General features: G+C 38.2%; 1 protein-coding gene across 4 annotated transcripts in view; it reads right to left on the reverse strand.

The window, feature by feature from the left end:
- The window catches only part of LRRK2 (leucine rich repeat kinase 2), a 166863-nt gene that overhangs the window by 66348 nt on the left and 78149 nt on the right, over window positions 1–22366 (reverse strand). For all 4 annotated transcript variants that reach the window (XM_071221057.1, XM_053921621.1, XM_024575582.4 and 1 more), the window contains 6 exons: window positions 14970–15114; window positions 14694–14833; window positions 12586–12714; window positions 12341–12511; window positions 5557–5815; window positions 1788–1976 (listed from right to left, as the gene is read on the reverse strand). In XM_071221057.1, coding sequence (XP_071077158.1) covers window positions 1788–1976; window positions 5557–5815; window positions 12341–12511; window positions 12586–12714; window positions 14694–14833; window positions 14970–15114 — 1033 coding nt within the window. The remainder of the gene's footprint in view (window positions 1–1787; window positions 1977–5556; window positions 5816–12340; window positions 12512–12585; window positions 12715–14693; window positions 14834–14969; window positions 15115–22366) is intronic.

Genomic DNA, 22366 nt, shown 5'->3' on the forward strand with positions numbered 1-22366 from the left:
ATAAATTTGGCAACTTAAATGAAATGAACAAATTCATTGTAATCTGCAAATTATAAAAACTGATGCCAGAGGTAATAAATAATCAAAATAATAAATCAACTAAAGTTATTTGGTTTATAATTAAAAATCTCCAAAAAGTCTATACCTACATGGCTTTACTGGTGAATTCTATTAAACTGTTAAGGAAAAAATAGTACCATTCCTATACAAACTCTCTCAGATAATAGAAACTCTTTCAGATAATTGTAGACTTGGAAATACTGTCCAACATTTCAAGAGTCTAACATTATTCTCACAATGTTCGGTAGGTAAAACTACAGAAGAATATCCCTCACAGATACAAAATACTTGACAAAATTTTAGAAAATCAAATCCAATTATATACAAAAAGAATACTACACCATGACTACGTGATAATTACCCCACGGTAATTATGGTTAAAATCAACAAAGAACAAGTGCTGGTCAGGATATGGTGACAGGGAACCCTAGTGAACTGTTGGTAGGAATGCAGACTGGTGCAGCCACTGTGGAAAACAGTATGGAGTTACCTCAAAAATTAAAAATAGAACTGCCCTACGTCCCAGCAATCCCACTGCTAGGAATATATCCTAAGACACCTGAAACACTAACTTGAAAGAATACATGCACCTCTGTGTTCACTGCAGTGTTATTTACAGTAGCCACGATCTGGAAACAGTCCAAGTGCCCATCAGTAGATGAGCAGACAAAAAAAACCAGTGGTACATTTACACAATGGAATCCTACTCTGAAGTTGAAAAAGAACTCTTACCTCTTTCAACAGCATGGATGGGCCTGGAGATTATTAAACTAAGTGAAATAAGCCAGTCAGAGAAAGACAAATACCGTATGATCTCACTAATGAACAAAACAGAAACAGAGGCATGGACACAGGGAACAGACTGAGAGCTTCGGAGTGGAAAGGGATTGGGGACTGGATGAAGGAAAGTGAAAGGATGAAACCAAAAAAAAAAAGAAAAGAAAAAAGACACAGACAACAGTGCGGTGACCCCCAGAGGGAAAGGGGCAGTGGGAGTAGTGGGAGGAGGGCAAAGTGGGGGAACATGCAGACAGAAAGAGACTTTGCTTGGGGTGACGGGCACATGATGCAGAGTGCAGATGATGTTTGATTGACTTGTACACTTGAAACCTGTATGGTTTTGAGAACCAATGTCACCCCAATCAATTTAATTAAAGAAATACTTGGACTTGCAACATGAGATTTTCTTTTTTATCAAACTGCGTTGCGTTAAATATGTCAGCCCAAATCACTGTCATTATATATCTTGCCATGTTAATTTTTTCAAAGTTATCTCATGAGTTACTGAAACATTAATATTATTTTTAACTCTGATAAAGGTACTTCCTATTTGCCAAGAACTCTCCCAGACAGTTTATATACATTTTATCTAATTCCTACAAATAATCCTGGAAGTTTGGCAACATTGCCTTTAATAAGGCTCAAGGGTGTGCACAATCCAGAAAGTCACTGATGGACATGGAATCCACGCCCAGTCTGTGTACAGCAGTCACCATTCACCAACCAGAGGAAGGACCGTAACACTTACAAGTACGGAGATACTTTTTCTTCACAGCCATTGCCTGAACCAGAGTTTGTAAGCACTAACTATTTCTAATAATGAACAGGTTTTCCTCAAGTTTTTCCAAATGAATTAAATCAGGTTTTCATCTCAACTCATATTTTTCAATGTCAGTGTGTAAGGGTTTTTAAAATAGACAGGAAACTACTTTTCGAATAATAAATACCTTCACTATCTAGATCATCACTTTGACCAAATACACTGTCCATGTAAGACTCAGGAATGAAGGTCCATTCATCACATTTATTAAGTACTTCTTCAGAAAAATGCCCATTGCTGCCTGAGGCTGCCCCTTCTTCCGCAGCACTTTTCATCTGGCATCTGAGGACCATTCTTGCTAAGGTGCATCCTATATCTGAAAATAAAAACATATACCAGCAACTTAGACATCATAATTCAACAAACCTAAACATACACCAAAGTTCCTTATATATTCTCATACTTCTTATACTTCTTTATTCCTACTTCCGAAGTCACTTTACAACTGTGATATCACATGTTGAACAGGCAGTAAATTTTAATTTTCAAAACATCATAGAAATTAATACAAAGCTTTGGTGTAAACGACAAAGCTGAATATTTAAGAAACCAGCTTAAACCAGGAAAGGGCCTGGGCTTTGAAGGCAGACAGGCCTGTGCCCACCTCACAGTAATGCCACTTGTGGCTGCAGGAGCCCATCGGTGGCAGTACCCTCACGTGGGAAGGGAAGAGGACGATGCTCACAGCATGGGGTTATCAGAAAGATTAAATGAAATGACACATATACAATGTCTAGCATGGTGCCTACAACATAGAATATGCCCCAGAAATGATATACTTATTCTTATAAACTACTTGCTAAGCGATTCAATATATTGGGAAATTAGGTAAATTTTTAATGTTATCATCCTTCTCATAAGTGGGCAGAATCCTCATTGTCCTAACATATAGCCTGGAAAATTTCTTCAAATATTACTCTCATAGTTCACGTTATAATGTGTGGATGTGACTCAGCCCAGTAGTACCTGAAAAATGTTTTAAAGCTATGAATCCAAAATGTTCTTTACCCACAACAGCTACCCATGAAATCAATCAAATACCATTATTGTATTTTTTAAATTAGGTAAGACTTATGGTTAAAAAAAACTTCATACAGAACAAAGAGAATGAAGTAAATGATAAATCCACCTCCATTTTTCTCCAGTGAGCCCACAGTTTCTCTCTATCAGATGTAAAAGGTTAAAGTTAGCTGCTTGTTGCCTGGAAACGTGTTGAACTGACCAAACATGGGGTCTAATCACGACGCATCAGTCTCCAAAGTCCCCAGAGGCAACCAGGGAGCCCACTTCTGCAGTTTTTCCCTAATGCATTCTTTTTCATATTCAAACATTTACGACTACCATACCCCACTTGTGTGCTCACCAACAGTATACTAAAAAACACCGTTTCAGCACACTAAAATCACTGTTCCGTGCCTTTTTTTTTTTTTTTGCCTAATAATGCATTCTATACTCAAACATTTGGCTTTGATAGAAATTATTTTCCATCAATTGCAAAGCATTCCACTGCATGAATTTACCATGATAATTTGAATAGGTCCTTATGGGAAATACTTATTGTTTTTTCCTAATATTTTGCTATTATAAACAATAATTTAATGTGCATTGCTGTATATGTATTTTTACGTACATTGAGAATTTCTGTATCATGGATTCCTGTTAGCATATTGCTAGGTCAAAAATGTATGCACATACATTAAAAATACTAATGGATATTGCCAAATAAAGGTGTTAGGGATACAGGTAGAAGAACCTTCCACCCAGACTTCATGGAGGCAGGAACGGTTTTCTTGTAAAAACTGCTAGGGTGCTGAGGCAGGAAGAATGAAGAGATGGCCAGGTGAAGAGAGAAGGTAAGGGAGTTAGAGAAAGTAACAGTGGGAAAAGCCTTCAAGTAAGAGTACATGAAGCATTTAAGAAACTGAGGGAAACTCAGCCTGACGGGATGTTCTAAGTCCCACGAGGAGGTTGGACCTCGAGTAGACAGAAGCACCAGTAAGCACGGGTGGATAACGTAGCGGCATTCAGCCATCTCAGTGAAGGAGAGAGAAAAGGAACAGACTGTTGGACTGATAAGGGACGGGGTTTTGTCAGGTGTGTCAGAAAAACAACAGTAGAGAAAACATGTCATTAACAAGGAAGTCCTTAGGGTCTGACCACTGTGGGGAAGGGAGTGGGCGTGGGAGAAAGGTGGCAGAGGCACTGCTGGGAGCCCAGGCTTTAAAAATGCACTTTGTGTGAGTAACTGAGAGACAGTAAAAAAGACAGAAATGTCAAACGAGGTGGATGATAACTTGTCATCAACATATTTAATATATACAAAATATATATTAATTTGAAAATATAAAGAGAACATGTCCTTAATTGAAGCACAAAGTAAATGTTGGCAGAGGTCACCAGAAGGACATGACTACTGGCTAATCCGTGAGCTGGCCCTGGGCAATTGGAGGCTCTTAGCCATGACCTTGGATTTTGCAAGCTGCCCCTTGTCCCCACAGTGGGAGCTGTCCCAAGGATGTCACCTTTGACAGATTGAGGTTTGGTTGAGACTAATTAGACTGAATATGTGACTGAAACCAGTTCAGACCTGAATATAACCTTTAAGATTCTGGCAGGTAGGTGGGAAGATTTACTCATTTTGCAGTTGCCTGAGGTGAGTCTCATATGTTAAGTTCCCTTGCTTGTTAAACCAGCCACCTAACAGTCCTCAGTCTCTTGGCCTCTGTGTTCGGAGGCCAGTTTCAGGTTTCACCAGGGAATCTCCCAAGGCACTATTGTAACACTTGTGAGTGCAGAGATACATTTTCTTGGAAGCCACCGCCTTAACTGGAGTGAGAAGCACTGACTAATTCCAGTAACGAACGTATTACTGGAACCAACAGTATATTAACTTGAAAATGAAAGTACATATGTAAGTTTCTGTTGATACATACACATTTAAATGCATTATGTATACATAAACACATAACAAGTATAGAAAAAATTTACATGTGTTACATATAAGAGATGAAATAAGTTATTGTTATTTTCTTCCTTATGACTGATTCCCTACTGTTAAAATGAGCATGAATTACTTTTTATTTTTAAATGCAAATGCTCCAGCCCAAGTGTATTGGCAATGCGGGGTTGGGGGCCTGAGAACTTGTGGGATTTTTTTAATTTTATTTATTTTTTAGAGAAAGGGGAAGAGAGGGAAAAAGAGAGGGTGAGAAACATTGATGTGCAAGAGAAACATTAATCAGCAGCCTCTTACATGCCCCCAGCCGGGGCTGGCCCGCACCCCAGATCTGTGCCGGGATTAGGAATCAAACCAGCAACCTCTCAGTTCACAGGCTGGTGCCCGACACACTGAGCCACACCAGCCAGGGTAAATTACTTTTATAATAAAAATTAAAATATATAAAAAGAGCCCTGGCTGGTGTGGCTCAGTGGATTGAGCACAGGCCTGCAAACCAAAGGGGTGCCAGTTCAATTCCCAGTCAGGGCACATGCCTGGGTTGTGGGCCAGGTCCCCAGTCGGGGGGGCATCAGAGAGGTAACCACACACTGATGCTTCTCTCCTCTTTCTCCCTCCCTTTCCCTCTCTCTAAAAATAAATAAATAAATGCTTTAGAAAATAAATAAATAAATAAAATATATAAAAAGAAAAGTAAGCCCTCAGAAAGATCCCACAGTATTGTACTATCCTTATAAAATATGTATTTGCTGGGTAATAAAGAACTTAAATATAGTATCACTTCCAAGCATTTAATGACAAAAGAAAAAGATACCCAAACCCTTACAATTTTTCTGGCTTATGTTGCACCAAAGTGGAATGAAAACTAACTAAAAGATTAGTGACTTCAAAAATACTACTAAAAATAACACGTACCAAATGTTTTTTTTTAAATACTTACTTGTTTCTTTTCTTGAATTAAATGTCTTATCTGGAAATAAAGGACCGAGCCAAGAAGGTTCGATTTTTCCTATACCAAATCCCCCGAGGCAGATGCTGTTGTTAGCCAGGTCCAGGGCCAGCCTCCTTAAGAGCAAACTGATGGTTTGGCCGTCACCTTTCCCGATGCTTATTGTCAGCGCTTTCCGCACATCCTGTTCACGGGGCCCACTGCTCAGTAACAGTTCCACCAGTTTGGGGTTGCTCGCTTTTTCACATACCTGTTCAAGAGAAACATATACAAGCATATTAAAAACCTGTACTTGTTCCTTTTGGGAGACTGGTAAATTGAACTTAGGGTGATTTTTCACTACATCCATAAATTTAGATAGAAACAAAAATAAAATAAGGTAAAATTCATCCTTGAAATCGATTAGGAAAAGAAATAAGATGAGCACCACACATATCAGAGTAGTATAAATTAAATAATCTGCCACATGAGAGTCAGTTATCACGCAAGAGGCAAAAGATATGAAGAACAGGCTCACAAACCTGAAGTCAGAGGAACTGAGGCTTACGCTTCCTGGGCTTCTGTTTGCTCATTGGAAGACAGCTGGCACACAAGTGCCTTCACGCAGTGAGTACTTCCTGCCCTGCCTTCATTTGTAACATAGACTACAAATATTACAGCATTTGTTAAGGCCATGTGCGAAAGACAGTCATCACTCATTTCTAGTTTTCCAGAGCTCCTCGGGACAAGAATCTGAATTACCACAAAGAAATACCCTCTCTCTCAGTTTTCTACCTTCCCCTGAATGTTCTATGTTCACAGCTGTGTCAAGGTAGGTTAGCTTACTAGGTGCTACAAAAACTCGTGTGCACTGTAAGCAGAGAGAAGCTGAGCATCCTGTAGCACAGCACACCGGCCCTGTCCAGAAACAGCTTCGGAAAGGCATGCAGTGTTTTACCAACAGAAGATCAAAATAATAGACAACGGAAGTATTATATGTCAGGTACTATGCTAAATTATGTCCATATGTGATCTATAATTCTTATAAAAACAAAACCCTAGGCTACATAAATTATTAGCCCATTTTATAGATTAATAGAAAACATATGTGATTTGTCCAAACACTTTAGAGCTAGTCAATAAGAGACTTGGATCTGACATCAAATCTGCTGGCTCCAAAGCCTGCGCTCCATTCACTACACAAAATTAAGGTCTAAGAAAGAAAGGAAAGAAGACTCTAAGACCTAAGGTACCAGGTCCTCAGCAGAAGTACGAGATTGGGGAAATTTCTGAATTCTCCAGAATTAAAGTGTGCCCAAAGGATTTGAGGGGACAATCCTGTGGTTTGATGGCACCAACTTAATTCCCACCAGTCTCCAGCATCACCCACCTTCCACACAGTCTCCTCAGGGCCACTATGGTACCCTTGTACGCTAGATAGAACCAAGGCACTGTGCTATTTAAAAATCTTTTAAGACCCCTCTGCCCCAGGGCATGCCCCCAAATGCAATATGCAAAATTACCTTCATTTGTGCTATTTCTGTAGCCCTAAGTGTCTAACTCTGCCCTTCACCCAGCAAAAAGAAGTTCATTCTGCAAGGAATTGCTTCAAAGTCTCTTGCACAGCGAATCTTTGCTGCCAACCTGCCGGGCCACACACAGCCTTCCTTCTCCAGGCTCCCACCCTGTTTTCTTTAGCACAGTACTTAGCACACTGAACCAGGTGTGCCTGCCCACTTCCTAATGGGGATGGAAGACATGATGCTGTGGCCACTCTGTCTGTGCCTCTGTGGACAGTGCAATGCCCAAGAAATATGCACAGTTTAACTAGCAAACTACTAAACTCCCCTTTACAGGCCTGTACGGAATTTGGGATAGAGGGAGCCAGCGGGGGAAGGAAAGGACCAAAAAACCCAATTACAAATGCCTTCTCTTATAGCTCAGCAAACTTTAATCCCCAAATTATAGCACTTACTGCCTACTTTGTACTAAGGTGAATTATGTTTTAACCTCCCTCCTCTTTCAACACACACTTAGGAAAAAAAATCTTGAAAGAGGAAACCCCTTTTATATTCTTTACTATTTATCTAGCATTGTGCTTTTCACATGGAAGGTGCTCAATATGTTTCCGTAGAGATATTTTCCTTGGGGGACCAACACAATCTAAGCTGACTTGAGGCATAGGATGCCATGAAAAGAGAGAGATGTAAGAAAGTGTAATGGACAAAAGAAAATTAAGAAAGTAATTTCAACTTCATTAGAGGAAAAAAATACTGCTCAGAAATGCACGGTTTTGGATTTAAATAACAATTAAGGTAATTCAGAATAGAATCAAACTTTACTGAAAGTATAATTTATTATCCTTTGAAATCTCTCTCATCTTCTCACTTATAATTAATGTAGGCAACAATCAAAACCAAATATGTTAAATTAGCATTTGAGAATAAACGAACAACCCATTACCAGCACTAGTATGAATCTGCTGTGTAAGCAAGAGATTAAAGCAGGGAGCAGGCGCATTAGGGCTTTGGACAAACTAGTTTTTGTTTGACTTCAAGCCCCAGTGCAACAAGCTCAGAAACACAGAGACAGGATTACAACACTGAAACACCATGGAACTTCAAAGTGAGTCAGACTGTCATGGAGAAGTCTACAATGTTGTATAACAAGTTTAAGAACATGTTTTTGGTTGGTAAAGGAGATTCTGTAATCATACAAGAGCTAAACAAATCTCTTGCTGAACAAAGACAGGAGGAAGCAAATAAAACCAAAGATCAAGGGAAGAAAGGGCCAAACAAAAACTAGAAAAGGACCAAACAGGTTCAAAGGCTGCAAATGGAGAATCTGATGCCCAAGACAGTGAGCAGCCACAACAGAACAGAGAGCGCAATGGAGGCTGCAGCAGGATGAGCCAGCTGGCGAGGGGAGACATGAGATGGCTCTGAAGGCTTCTATGTTAGAGAACCAGGTTGCCAAGCCTGGAATATAAAGAACATTTGAGTATTTTTTAAATGATTTTCCTTTGAAATATTTACACTGCTAAAAGTTCTACATTTTTATAAACATAGGTTTTGATGTTTAAAGCTTGTTTTGAGGGAGAAAATCCCTTTGTCTTTGTTTCGAAGTATTGCTCAATTGTACCTGTGCAGTATTAACACTTATAGTATATAGAAAATTCATTTCAGAAATGTTGATCAGCTTTTTCAGACACTGGTTATAGCACATTTTCAATTAGTGTGTATATGTTAATGTGTAACCGATAAGAGGGAAAAGTTACATTTTTAAACCTACTACCTTTATAAACATTTTGCCTTTTCCCAAATACCATGGGTTTTACACATAGTTTTTATTTAATGGACTGTCTTTTCACTGTTGGTGGGTTTTGTAGAAGTTATACATTTTTATGGTAGATAAAATGTTACTTATATAATGACTCCCTTTTTCTACCTGAGGTTAGTCTCACCCGTGGTCTACATTGTGCTATATTCTCCTGCTGTTCTGTAACAATGTGTGGTTCTGCATGCCTTTTTGTATAATATCCAAACCGACCTTGAACTGAAAATTCTACATGGCACAAAACTCACGGTAACTTTAGAAAGTACTTTAATTTTTTGCCTGAGAATTCAGTGAAGTCACACGACTCCTTCAGACAGCCGAGTGGATGTACATAGGAATGAATCTGGCTCCTGGGTTCAGCCATCTAAGATCCTGTACAGGCACTAGTACCTGAAACTGGAAACTACGTGACAAAGTTTATTTTTGAGATATACCTGAACTTAAAAAAAAATCCCACTCATTAGTGAAGTCACTAAGTAGTATTTTTTTTAATTTTATGTATTTATTTTTAGAGAGAGGAGAAAGGAGGAAAAAAGAGAGGGAAACATCAATGTGTGGCTGCCTCTCACACGCCCCCTAAAAGGGACCTGGCCCACAACCCAGGCATATTCCCTGACTGGGATTTGAACCAGTGACCCTTCGATTCGCAGGCCAGAACTCAATCCACTGAACCACACCAGCCAGGACACTAAGTAGTATTTTTTAATTGAAAAACAATCCATGATGTTTATGGAGTAAATAAAAGTAAATACTATTCAAGGAAACGAACTTATCTGAAAACATGGCTATGTCAGACGGGGTTTTATTTCTGTATCACACACACGATGGGGTTGTGAAAAGTGGAAGCCCTAGTTGCTCTGGGGCAGTAGACAAGTAAAGAAGCAGTTTCTGGTAGTCTGCATGTTCACATATATGGACTAAATCAGGGTGAACCAAGGTTAACACACAAAGTTTAAAGATAACAGGTAATATTTCTAAGATAATTTGATTATGTCAGTTGGTAGTTTTTAGTTGCTAAAAGACACCCTGTTTTGAAACTACGAATATGGAAAAAAAGGCTTTTAATACTTGCGGTGTTTGCATGTGACATGCATTGCATGTTTGGACCTCTCAGAAATTGTTTTCATTCATAGGTAGTTGTTTTCACCACCAATTATTAAATTATTTCAATATTTGGAGTTTCACTTTTGAGAGGTCTTACAATGGAACCTAGGACCCAGTGTTCTGAAGGAACTCTTGCTATTATATCTGTTTGGTCCTTAGTTCAATCAAAATTTGGGAAAATTATTCTAGTTAAACCATAAGTGTGAACATGTAAACTTGGTTTAATTAAAGAATTTTTTCTCCCAAACTCTAAAAAGAAGAGAAAACGTGTCACGCAGACACTCAGGAGGCAGATATTCCACTACTTAGCCACAGAGCATTCTTAGGCAAGTTACTTAACCTCTCTGTGCCTCAGATCCTTACCTTACAATGGGGGTAATGCTAGAACCCATTCCTAGGGTTGTGGTGAGGGTTAAGTTGTGTAAAGAACTCAAGAGCAGGGCCCAGGTGGTAATGAACACCACAAAAGTATTTATTACTTTTATTCAGATTTCATTACACTTGCTCATCCCACCATGCTTTGAAGAGTTTTATCTTCAGGTCTCTCTCTATTCCTGCATTTTCATACCCAGAATTAATCTCCCATATTCCGCTCTACCAATCAGACACACTATATCGTTAAATTCTCCTCAGAAAGCCTAACAAGATTAACTCCACCCTTGCTCTGAACAGCCCTTAAATACGCAGCATTGGCACATGAATAGATAGTCTTGATTACCATTTTTTTTGCACTAATACAAAATAAAGTCTGTTCAATCAATCTATCACATATTTAATCAAAATATATTACTTGATAGACAAAAGAATCTGACAGCTAGGATAAATTCTTTAAATTTAATAAACCTATGGATGTAAAGATCTGATTTTCTTTCAAAGAAAAGATATGTATGCAAGCTATTAAGTTTTTGTTTTAAAAGGGAAGAAAAATAAAAATCTCCTTATTTATAGAAAGAGTCAGATAAATTGAAAGAAAAGAAGAAAGCACTCTCTATGGGGAATGAAGAGTCATTGCATTAAGGTGCTTTTAGGTACATTGTTTCTGAAAGAAAAACTTGGAGAAGTTACTTTTCAATTCTTTAGCATATCCCAAAACACATTAATGCAATGATCTGCTCATATCACAGGAGATACACAATAAGAACATATTAAATTATTGAGAGAAATAATTTAACTACCTTTGAAATAAAGAAGCAACTATTTTTAATCTTGCTTGCTTAAAAGATATTTGACTAAATTTAACTTATTCGATTATTTGGTTTTAATGCATAAACTAATTGTGCATGAAAATGAGTTACAGATTCAGTTTATTTTTATGCAGATTGCTAATTAGTACTAACTGAATCTTACAGTTGAAATATTGATTTGAATCCTTAGGCAAGTGAGAAATTAAATAAAGTAAGGCTTTAAAAATAAATTACTAGAAAACAGTGCACTGCTGGTTATCCACTAATGTATATTAAATCATACATAATTGCTTTGCTAGAAATATTATCAAATTTCTAGAAAATACACATGGTGCTACCTGAATGCTATTATAAACTCTAAAATTCATACAACAGAGACAAATTTGAAATAACATGTAAGGCACTTCAGGAAATGCTTATTGAATTCACACTGCAAGGCAATGAGTTAGGTATTCTGACTGACACAAAATTGAATGTGGTACATTTCTACTTTCATACAACTCACAAGACGTTCAAGAGGTGTCCATAAATTGTCGTGGACTTACAGAAGTAAATCTCCGCTTTTCGTGGAGGTCGGTGAGTGCATGGAGGGCTTTATCCAGGAAAGAGATTTGTGTTACATTTTTAAGGAAAAGTAGAACAATTAGACAGATGTCTGCACAGTGCAGGAGAGAAGGCAGAGAAAACAGGCAGGACCACAGTGCTACACAGCTCTGGGGATGGCCAGTGGCAGGGATGTCCCTGTGAACGGCACCCCCTACGGTGTGTGGTTCCAGCCTACAGGACCACATACAGTGGCCCCAAGGGAAGAGCTTTCTAGTCAAAGAGACTCAAAACAAAGAGAAAATGGTTGGAAACGGTTAATACTAAATACAGGGCTGAGTGGAGTGTGGCTGGTGAACAGTTTCTACAGAGATGCATAGTAAGAGACACATTTGAAAAGTTATTTATGCACCTTAGCAAGCTAAGGAAACAAATAAAATGAAGGATTGGATGGTAGTAACACCCAAGGGCCCTATTACCTCTGAAATTCCGTGAACCTAACTCCTACTACAAAGCACAAGCACTTGTGCAATGTAAGTTCTTCAGCAGGGAAAACTAGGATGTAAGTAATGGCTACACAATGGCAGAGTCAACAGAGTAAAGGTAAAGGTGTCATCTTGAAAATTTACCTGACAAATTAAAGCAGCTCCCTCCTTCGCTCGATTGGCATCCGCTCCCAACAGAAGCAAGCATTCAGCCATGAGGCTGTTATTCTGCTCACACGCTCTCTCCAGCATCACGCTTTTTAACTCATCATCCATAGCTAATTTGGCAAAGCACTTGCAACAAAGGTTTAGAAACTAAAGAGAATGAAAAGGAGGATTAGAGTCTGCTAAATACACAAGAGTTCGCACACAGGTGAGAGGCACTGTACCTGTTGATCCTTTTGTTCCACGATACTGGAAGCCATGCGATGGAATATTACTGAATCGAAGGAGTAATGCACCAGCAGCTTGGAGAAGGACACCGACAATTCCAGCACTGTCCAGACTGTCTGAAATCCCTGCACGTGTGACCAAAGTAATAAAAACAAGAGCAATTATGGACAAACGAGAACAAATAAGTAACATAAAACGGAGCCTGTATATGATACTTAAAACCTGAGTTGTTCACTTAGCTAAGTAGATATATTTACCGGGTTTGTCCTTGGAAGTGATAAACCTTGAAACAATCCTGTAAAATCCTATGTATAGTAGGCACACAGAGAATAAAATGCTAATTAACAAAGCAGGAAAAATACCTAACCCACTAATACATGCCTTTTAAAAATTGCTGTCTGAAGCCATTCCTCAGGATGAAAGCCAGATATTAATCAGGATTAGAACAGCACAGTGGGCAGGGTTACAGAGCCAAACAGGCCGGAAAAGTGAATTTTTTATTCTGAGATTGCAGGTTAGCTTCTCTAGGTAGCCCAGTATTTCCCCAACATTTTGTGCTCCTGAAATTTTAACCTCCAAGAGACAAATCTGAGCTCCTGATTTCATTCACGTTAAGTGTATTTGAGAGAAGTTCTGAAGGCACCCTGAAGTTGACATCCTTAAAGCAAAGAGTTTATAAAGAACTGATCAGTCACACTGTTACTTTTTAGAGCCACCAAAGCTTACTGCCAAGAGTTGTCTGGATTGTCCACTCATGTGATACTTTAAGGAAAGAATGAACTTTTGGCTTTAGTATTATTTAGTTTGGGTAAACTCACCAAAGATCAGCTTAAGTTTTTAGATTTTTAATATCTGTCAATTTCATATATTAATGAAATAATAAAAATATTAAAATAATTATTTTGAGCACTTAAGACACTGAGTTTCTACAAATACTGCTTAACATTTGATTAAAAAGTAGTTAATTTATGCATCCACCCACCTCTAGGGCAGAGGTCCTGCAAACTCAAATAAATGCAGCCACAGAGAGGTAATGCAAATGTGTGGAAGGCACACAATTCAAATTAAAAACTTATAAATGCAGAACTGGCCAAATAGTATACATTGGCAGGCCAAATTCAGCCCACTGGTCAATAGTGTACAACCTCTACCTCAGTGATCTTAGAATTTATGCCTAGATGAGTCATCACTGAGGAACTGAGGGTCTCATACGTGTACGAAATCATTTCCCTTGGATTACTTTTAATCAGTTCTGGCTTTAATTAGTCTAGGTGGAGGCACATGATAAAAAACAGATTTATAAAACACACCATCATTTTTAATCTAAGAATGCTGTGTGTCCAGCAGCACTTTAAAATTTAAGACTTTATATCCAGTATCTCATTTACTAATAAAGTCTCTGTAAAGGTTGGAGCCCAGGCAATATTATTCCTGGTCAATGCTCCCATTCATGAAAATATTTGCTGAGTCCAGTGTGAAAGTTGCAAACTCCATTACTAAAAACTACAACCAAGGCAGAAAATCTTAAAAAAAAAAAAAAAAAACTATTTGTTTTCATAACATTAGGGGGAAAATCCTGAAACAATTTATTTCTTAAATCTCACCTTAATTAACCTTAAGCCAATATCTTGGATTCCTAATAAAAACAGGGATTTACATCAAATTTTAAATTTTGCTTGATAAAAAATGTTTAAAATATCTTCACTGCAAGAAAAAAAAAAATCAAGGGCCAAAATTACTACAGGGGAGCAACCCACAACAGAACACAGAGAACGACAAACTTCAGAATAATCACCACTTCCATTTATATAAAACCTAAGCAAATGAAGCTCTGCTACCTGGAATTTCTTTAGCATGCTCTCTGCTCTTTCATAAAAAAAACCAATGGAAAAAAAAAATGCTGATTTTAGATGTTTAATGATTACACACAAGATCTTTAAAGATTTAATATAATTCTCTTCATCTTCTACAATTAAAATACTACAAAATGATCAATGGTTTTCAATTAACTAGAATATCTCCATTAATGTAAAGTGGGGATTATACCAACTGTTCTGAAAGAAATCTGCACAAGATCAAATTCCGTTCAAGATAATGCACCTACTTTAACCTGTAATTCAGCAACATCCTTAAATCGCTGTAAGCTGGAAACCAGAATTTTTGCCAGCAGACGCCCAGTTACCAAGAATAAGTTCTTCTTTGTAATCAAGCATCCTATAAGACTTAAACCCAGACACTGAATTTCTAGAAGAATAAAGTAAAAATAAACAAAATTAATTGTTTTAAATTTCAAACTAAAGAAAAAAATTGAAAAACACCCCACCAGCACCTAAAGACCTGTAAAAATCTACCATAAATCCTGAGTTCAAGTTGTACCAACCTTGGTCATCCGGATACATCTGCAGTGTCTGAAGCACCAAATCAAGAGCACCTTCCAGAGATAACGCCTCTAACGCAGCAGGCAAGCATGCTACAGAAGAAATTACTTTAAATCCACATTTCTGAATCCCAGGATTTCCAACGAACTGAAGTCAAAAGGACAATTAAGAATATTTGCTCTTAAAAAATGAGTTCTTAGTACTTATCTTAGTTAAAGCTGGTTATGGACTGATCAAATACAAACTAAGTATCTAACTAAAGATTAGTATCCTTGATTCCGGCTGTTACTAATTCCTATTACTCATTATTAAGGTTAGGAGCTAACACTTCAGTACTATTGAGTATCTGTTCTGTGTCAGGCACTGTGTTAAATACTTTACATGCATTTTCTTTTCATAACAATCTTATAATACACCCCAATTTCACTGCTATTAGGAGACAAATTCGCTAACAGTTAAGGGACTTGGGTAGCTAGTGCTACGGTCACCCAGACTGTAAATCGCTGAATTGAGACCAAATCAAGGATGTTTGATCCCACAGCCGGCACGTTCAACCAGTAAAACGCAATGCTGCCTGCCTGTCACCCAGAAAATACTGATTGAGGATTTACTCTTTACTCTGTGTTCTTTACATGGCTTTTCTCCTTTATCTCTCCTCCACAGCCTCATGCAATAAGTTCACCAAACTTTGAAGATGTGGGAACAAGAGTTCAAGTCACACAGCTAAGTGTCAGGCCTGAGACTTGAACGTAAATGTGTCTGCCTTAAAAGCCCAGCATCTGAATCCAATTCTTCCAGAAGACTTGACATTCTTTACTGATACTCTATAATAGAGGCCACCTCCTTTTCCAGGCCATCCTGCTCACGAGCTGAGATGCATGCAGAAACCACACACTTTCCAGCCAAGTGGCAGTCACAGCCACACCGCCCCTCTTTCGATGTCTGCGACACAGAGCTAACTCTTTTCTACTGCTCATCTCTGCTTTGCCGTGATGCTCTCCCAACTTCTACCATGATGTGAATGCCCACCACACAGCTAGCTTTCCTTTCAAAAATGACAGCGCTACCCTTCTCAGGACAGGGCTTTTTCCTTCATGGACATTAGTCACGGTAGCTCCACTCCAAACCCCTGACTGACCCCGGCACAGAGCTGAATGAGCTCCAAGCCAGACTTCAAGCTCTGATGTAGCCTTTTCAACCAAACCCTTCTACCCTGTAACCTTTCTCACTTCCATACCACCAAAAAACATATTTTCATTTCTTTATCAACCTAGTCCCTCAGTGCCTCTCAACGGTCCTCATTCCACATCATTTTGTGAACAGGGTGTGGGAATAAGCATCATTCTCTCACCCTGTGCCCTTCTCTGCACGTCTGGTATTTTCCACCCTAAGCACGTTGACTGTAAATGCTGCAAACATTTCCATAACACAACTAATTAGTCATAAGGCAATTTCTCCATAAAAGGTAAAATAATAAAAAAATAAAAGAGACATTAAAAAGGACATAGTGAAATATGAAAAATTAAAAACAAAAACTTTATGGAAAAAATGAAAACACATTGTCTGGGAAGCTTTTTGTTCATAGTATTATACCTTTTTTCTTTTTTTGGTTTGTTTGCTTCCTTGTTTAGCATCGTACTTTCTCACTTTCACTACTATTTCTTCCTTCCTTAAGAGAAGTATCAGTTCCCCACTAAAGCAGCAGTAATTAGTGCTCTCAAAAACTGGTGTGAATTAGTAGCCACATCTTTCCTAGTTGCCACAGCCTGATAAACTTTAGGTTTTGACAGGTGGAAGGATGACTGTGCTCACCAAACCTTGGCAAACCACTTTATCACCTTCTAATATAGTATGCGATCTGGCCTTATCGGTAGCTTTGCCATCTGGCTTCATACTTATCATCCACTGTTCCAGGGTCACCATGTCTACTCCTTCCTGTAGAGACCCTTCTGAGGGCTAAGATTTATACAATATGAAAATAGGAATACTGCAAGAATTTAGTCAATGGAGAATTGAAACTAAACTGACAACTAGCCTAACTACACTAAGTCTGTCACATGTAAACCAAGCCGTCAACCGGTTAATTTACCTTTGAGAAACTGCCTTAGAGCCAATCTGTTGCACAGCAAAAATGCTGTGGCAAAGATGTTTACGGCAAAAACAGTGCTTGTTGTTTAAATATGTAGAACGTCTCCTCCATGGTCTCACTGCTCAGCCTGGACTTCATCCAGTCTACCATTTCAACAGGACACTCGTCCCCTTGCCTCCCTTGGACTGTACCCTGTCATTAATTCCGTCTCAACCAATCTCGGGGCTGTAAAAGTACCTCAGCTTTAGAGCCAATTAAACTCGGGTTTAAATTGTGTCTCATCACTTAATAAATAGTTCCATGAATTTGAGGACCATTAAAATGAATTAAATAACATTTTCTCACAAGAGGTATTTACTCAGAAGTTGCAAAGTGAAGCTAGAGGGATGGCTCGGTATCTGTCTCGGCTTCCTCACCTCTAAAATGATCCTAATGCCAGGTGGGTACTTGAAATACCAGAGGGATCAGTTTGTAAATTATGATGGTCTAGTCACTGTGCTGTACACCTGAAACTAATACAAAATAATATTAAATACCAACTGTAATTGAACAAATAAAATTTTAAAAGAATTAAATGGTCCTAATACTGCTGGGTTCTTTTGAGAATGATCAAGATAACGCATTGAGCAATAAACACTGAGCGATGGCCATAGTTCAGGCCTCGGACTAACAGTCTCCTCAGAAAAAAGGTACTTCTAAGTGAGAGAAAGATTACACTTCAACTGTTCTTCCATTCCATCAACCTACTACTTTTCCTCCATTTCTAAACCTATTAATAGAAAAGTCTATACCCACTATCTCTACATTCTCCCCATCCCTTAATTTCATGTAATCAGACTTCTGTCCTGCCCACTCTGAATTAAAACCATTGAAACAAAAAAGGTCCTTTAGTAGCTGAATTGCTGCTTTTTTCTTCCTTGACTTCCATGACACAATATGCCCCTAATTATCCTCAAACTTCAAAACCATTAATTTGCCCTTCTCCCTTACAACCTCTTCTTTTAAGCCCAAACTTTGTCCAAGGTCCTTTTCTTAAACTCTTCTCTTCCTGGATGGGATTTCCTCCACTAACAGGGCTTCAAGTCACCTTCACAACAAGAGCAACAACCACACGATCACGTCAAAGTCTACGTAGCACTTGCTATGTGCCAGACAGGCTTTTAAGCAACTCGTGTATAACTCATTTGGTCCTCACAACAACCCTGTAATGTGGGCACACTACTATTATCCCTATGTTATAAATGAGAAAAAGGGAGGCCAGGGCCTTCGGAGCAGAAAACTGAAAGCACAGGTGCAAACTCTCTTAGGCTCTCGGCCCACATCTCTCTCTGCAGGACACCAGTATCTTAAACTCAGATGTTCAAAGCCAAAGTTTATGATCTTTCCCAGAAACAGTCCCATTCTCATTTTGAACTTTTTTTTTAAAGATTTTATTTATTCAATTTTAGACAAAAGGGAAGGGAGGGAGAAAGAGCGGGAGAGAAACATCAATGTGTGATTGCCTCTTACGTGCCCCCTACTGGAGACCGGGCACACAACCCAGGCATGTGACCTGACTGGGAATCAAACCAGTGACCCTTTGGTTTGTAGGGCAGCCCTCAATCCACTGAGCCACACCAGCCTGGGCTGTCATTTTGAACTTGGATGAGCAATGCCATCACTCCTGCTTCCAAGGCAGGGCCAGCTTCATAGGTGTGCACGTGGGTAGCCCCATGGGGCTCTGTGCTTAGAAGTGCCCCACACTCAATTATTAATAATCCTGCAATTCTTAATAATTTTTAAACAAGGGTCCTGCATTTTCACTGTGTACTGGGCCCCACAAATTATGTAGCTGGTCCTGCTCCTAAGCTCAAAATGCATCCTAGGCTTATTTTTTATTCTAAAATTAAATCAAATGGAGATTCATAAAGCAGATATTCTTGCCCTTAATACCATCACCTTTAATGAGTTTCTACTCAGTTATTGGTTCTGCTACCTTGAGGCCCACTAGTTAATAACTATTTCGGGTGCACTTCAGTGATGACTAATGACCTGCAACAGGAAATCTGTGATTTGTCTATGCAAAAAGAGTATTCACAGTGTGACATTATTCCATGTAATGGAGCCCAAATAAACTATTTGATAATTTAAAATAATGCTATTTAATTTCTGACAGTTTTATAAACTTGAAAAAATACATACACATATATACACATACACACATACACACATGATATCTAGAAGCCTATGATGATCATTTTTTCACTTATCTAATGTTAGATCTTGAAAATAGTGATTTACTGCATTATGGTTCAAATGGAGATTAAAACTGCTTTGCTAGTTTACACTTAGCAGGTGTTAGCCAAATGGAATTTTTGGAAGTGCCAATACAAGGGCACCTACAAACAGTAATTAGAAACATCCTACCATCTATGTGCCACGATTTTCCAAGCACTTTCAGAAAAATTGAAATGGTTTCTCTAATGAGCGGCCTAGGCAGCTTACAGCCAGCCTCCTCCCTAGCTTCCAGCTAAGTCAATTGCAAATCAGGAAAGACTTTCCAGAAAAAAATAAAGATTGAGTGTAAAGCTTGAAAAAAGAATCATAGTGTAGGAGGACTAACCTTGAGATATATCTTATTAAGTGGCTGGATGTCATGAAAAATATTCCTTTGAGCAAACAGGTAAAAACAATATCATTCTTTTAAAAAGCAAGTCTTAGACTTTTATACTAAAACATTTAGTACTAGAAGACAGTGAAATACCTACAAAGTTTTCAAAGAAAGAAAATAAAACTCTGATATTTTATAACAAAACAAAAGGTTTTTCAAGAGCCCACATATAAAACACCACCACAACCAATAACGATGTTCTAATGTTCAGGCAATAAATCTAAAAAAAAAAAAAAAAAAACTTAGACAACTAAAAGATGAATGGAAAATGTATAACAGAAGGACTTACAATGAAAATTGAATGCATGAAACTATAAGAATAAGCTGAAAACAAACAGGTAGTATGATTATAGAGCCGAATGTAAATATTATAATCCTTGTCAATGTAGAATTTAACAAAAGTTGGTGAGAAAACAGGTAAAATTAACTAACATTTATTGAGTATATACTATGTACCAAGCATTGTACTGAGTACTTTACATTAATTATCTCATAACAATTTTCATAATAACCCTAGGTGAAAAATGTTTATTATCTGTTTTATCGATAAAAAAACTAAGACTTTAAGTAACTTGTCCAAGGTACACAGTCTGTAGGTGGCAGAGCCAGATCCAAACCCAGGTATCCCAGTTCCAAGGCCCACAAACTTAACTACAAGAAAACTTGGTACAAAGTTGTAAAGGCAAATGCTGTATAATATTCTGTAATTGAGTGGGGGGGTGGTGAAGCATAAGTAAGAGAAGAGACTCATTTCATCAAAATGGTGTGCATAATTTTAACATACGTGAAAGACAAAAATGAATTACCTAGGAGCTATGTTCATATTCATGGAAAATTGGAGATTTTCCCACAGGAACATAAGAGGAGTCTTAACCACTTGTTTTTAATCTCTACACAGAATTACATAATTTGGAAGTACTATATAGTGTATTTAATTAGGACCTGTTGATAGGCATTGTATTGTCGGGATAGGTAGAAATAAGCTGTAATAACAATCCCCAAATTTGCAAATAGAAAAAGTTCAATTCTCACGCCTGCTTCCTGTGTGTTATAGGGTGGGAAGGGCCTCTGCTCATCACAGTCACTCAGGGACATCTGCCGGTGCAGCAGCCCCCATCTCAGCGTCACTGGTCACAGTGCCTGAGAGGCATTCTGAAAGCCGTCTCACCAGCAAGGAGATGTTCGGTCCAGAGTGGCCAGCATCCTCCACCTACCACTCCTTGGCCAAAATCAGTTACAAGACCCAACCTAACCACAAAAGGGCCGATAAATACCATGCCAGAGTCACCAAAAGGTGGGGAACTGGAACGTTTGGCAAACAGCAGTAGTGACTACCACGTAACGATTTAGTTGGTCACCACAGTTTTCTTTCTACAAGTAATGCCACAGTGAACGTCCTTCTACTTAAAAAAAATCTTGATGTACTTGTACAAGTATATCTATATTATAAATTCTTAGAGTGGGATTGCTAGTCGGAAAACATGCCTGTTAGAATTTTGATAGATATTACTAAAATTACCCCCAAATTATGTGGCCTTGCCCCATGCCCTCCAAGTGCCAACATCACAGCATTTTAATTACTGAAGCTTGGTAATACATTGCACTATCTGTTGCAGATGGGCCACGTGAATTATCCTATTTTTCAGAATTTTCCTGGTTATTCATGCATATTAGGTATTTAGTTAATTTTTTCAAAATTTTATACCAGCTTGTCTTGTTCCAGAAAATACTAGTTATTTTTATTAAGAGTTTATATAAATTTCCATATTTTAATTAGTCACTTTATAAAAAAAGTGGTATACATTTTCATATGTTCAACTCTTTTGTGCCTCTCAGTTGAGTTTCATAGTTCCCTTTGGTCCTGTAAACTTTTTTTTAACTTTACTCTGATGCAATTTTGTTGCTGTTGTTATTTTTGTACATGGGCTCTTTCCTTCTCTACATATTGTTTGCAGCTGAGATAAATATCTTCAATTACTGAACTAGGTGCATTTTGCCTCGAGATTTTTGCAAAGTGCACAGGCTCTCTGGTTTGTGTCCATTTAATCAGAAGGTTGGTCTGACTCTAAGGTCCCGGCTGAGGACAGCGGCAGTGTCACCGCATGCAAAGCACATCCAGCCAAGACGTGAGGACATCTGCTTGCACTTTGCGCTCCAGGAACAATACTGGGCAAACAGATCTCTCTGGAGCAGGTGACCGGAAGTTTTCCCGCACGGAAAAACCTAAAAGGATCAAGCATGAATGGAACATCCACGTTCCAGACAGATTTTAACTTCAGTCTGGCCATTACTAGAATTTTATATATCTAAACCTTATTCACTCTCATAACACTTTTCATAGACTTTGCTTTGAAATCATAGTTGAACTTTGGGCTCTATCTTATTTGGAATTCTGCTCCCAAAGAACAGACTTATTTTTGATGATAATTCATTCTATTGTGTCTTCAGTATTTGGACCTAACATCTCTGATGCTTTGTAACTTTTATTCAGAGTGAGACAGTCAATTGCAGAATTTTGGAGCTAAAGAAATATTTACACTTATCTTTTAGGTTTAGAGCATTTTTATTAACCATGGTGAAGGATCAGGAGAATCACACAGGGGAGGTTTTTTCTTTTTAAAAAAAAAAAAAAGAAAACATGGTCACTTCTCTTTCCTCAT

This window comes from Desmodus rotundus, chromosome 3 (assembly GCF_022682495.2).
Source record: "Desmodus rotundus isolate HL8 chromosome 3, HLdesRot8A.1, whole genome shotgun sequence".
NCBI classification, from domain to species: domain Eukaryota; kingdom Metazoa; phylum Chordata; class Mammalia; order Chiroptera; family Phyllostomidae; genus Desmodus; species Desmodus rotundus.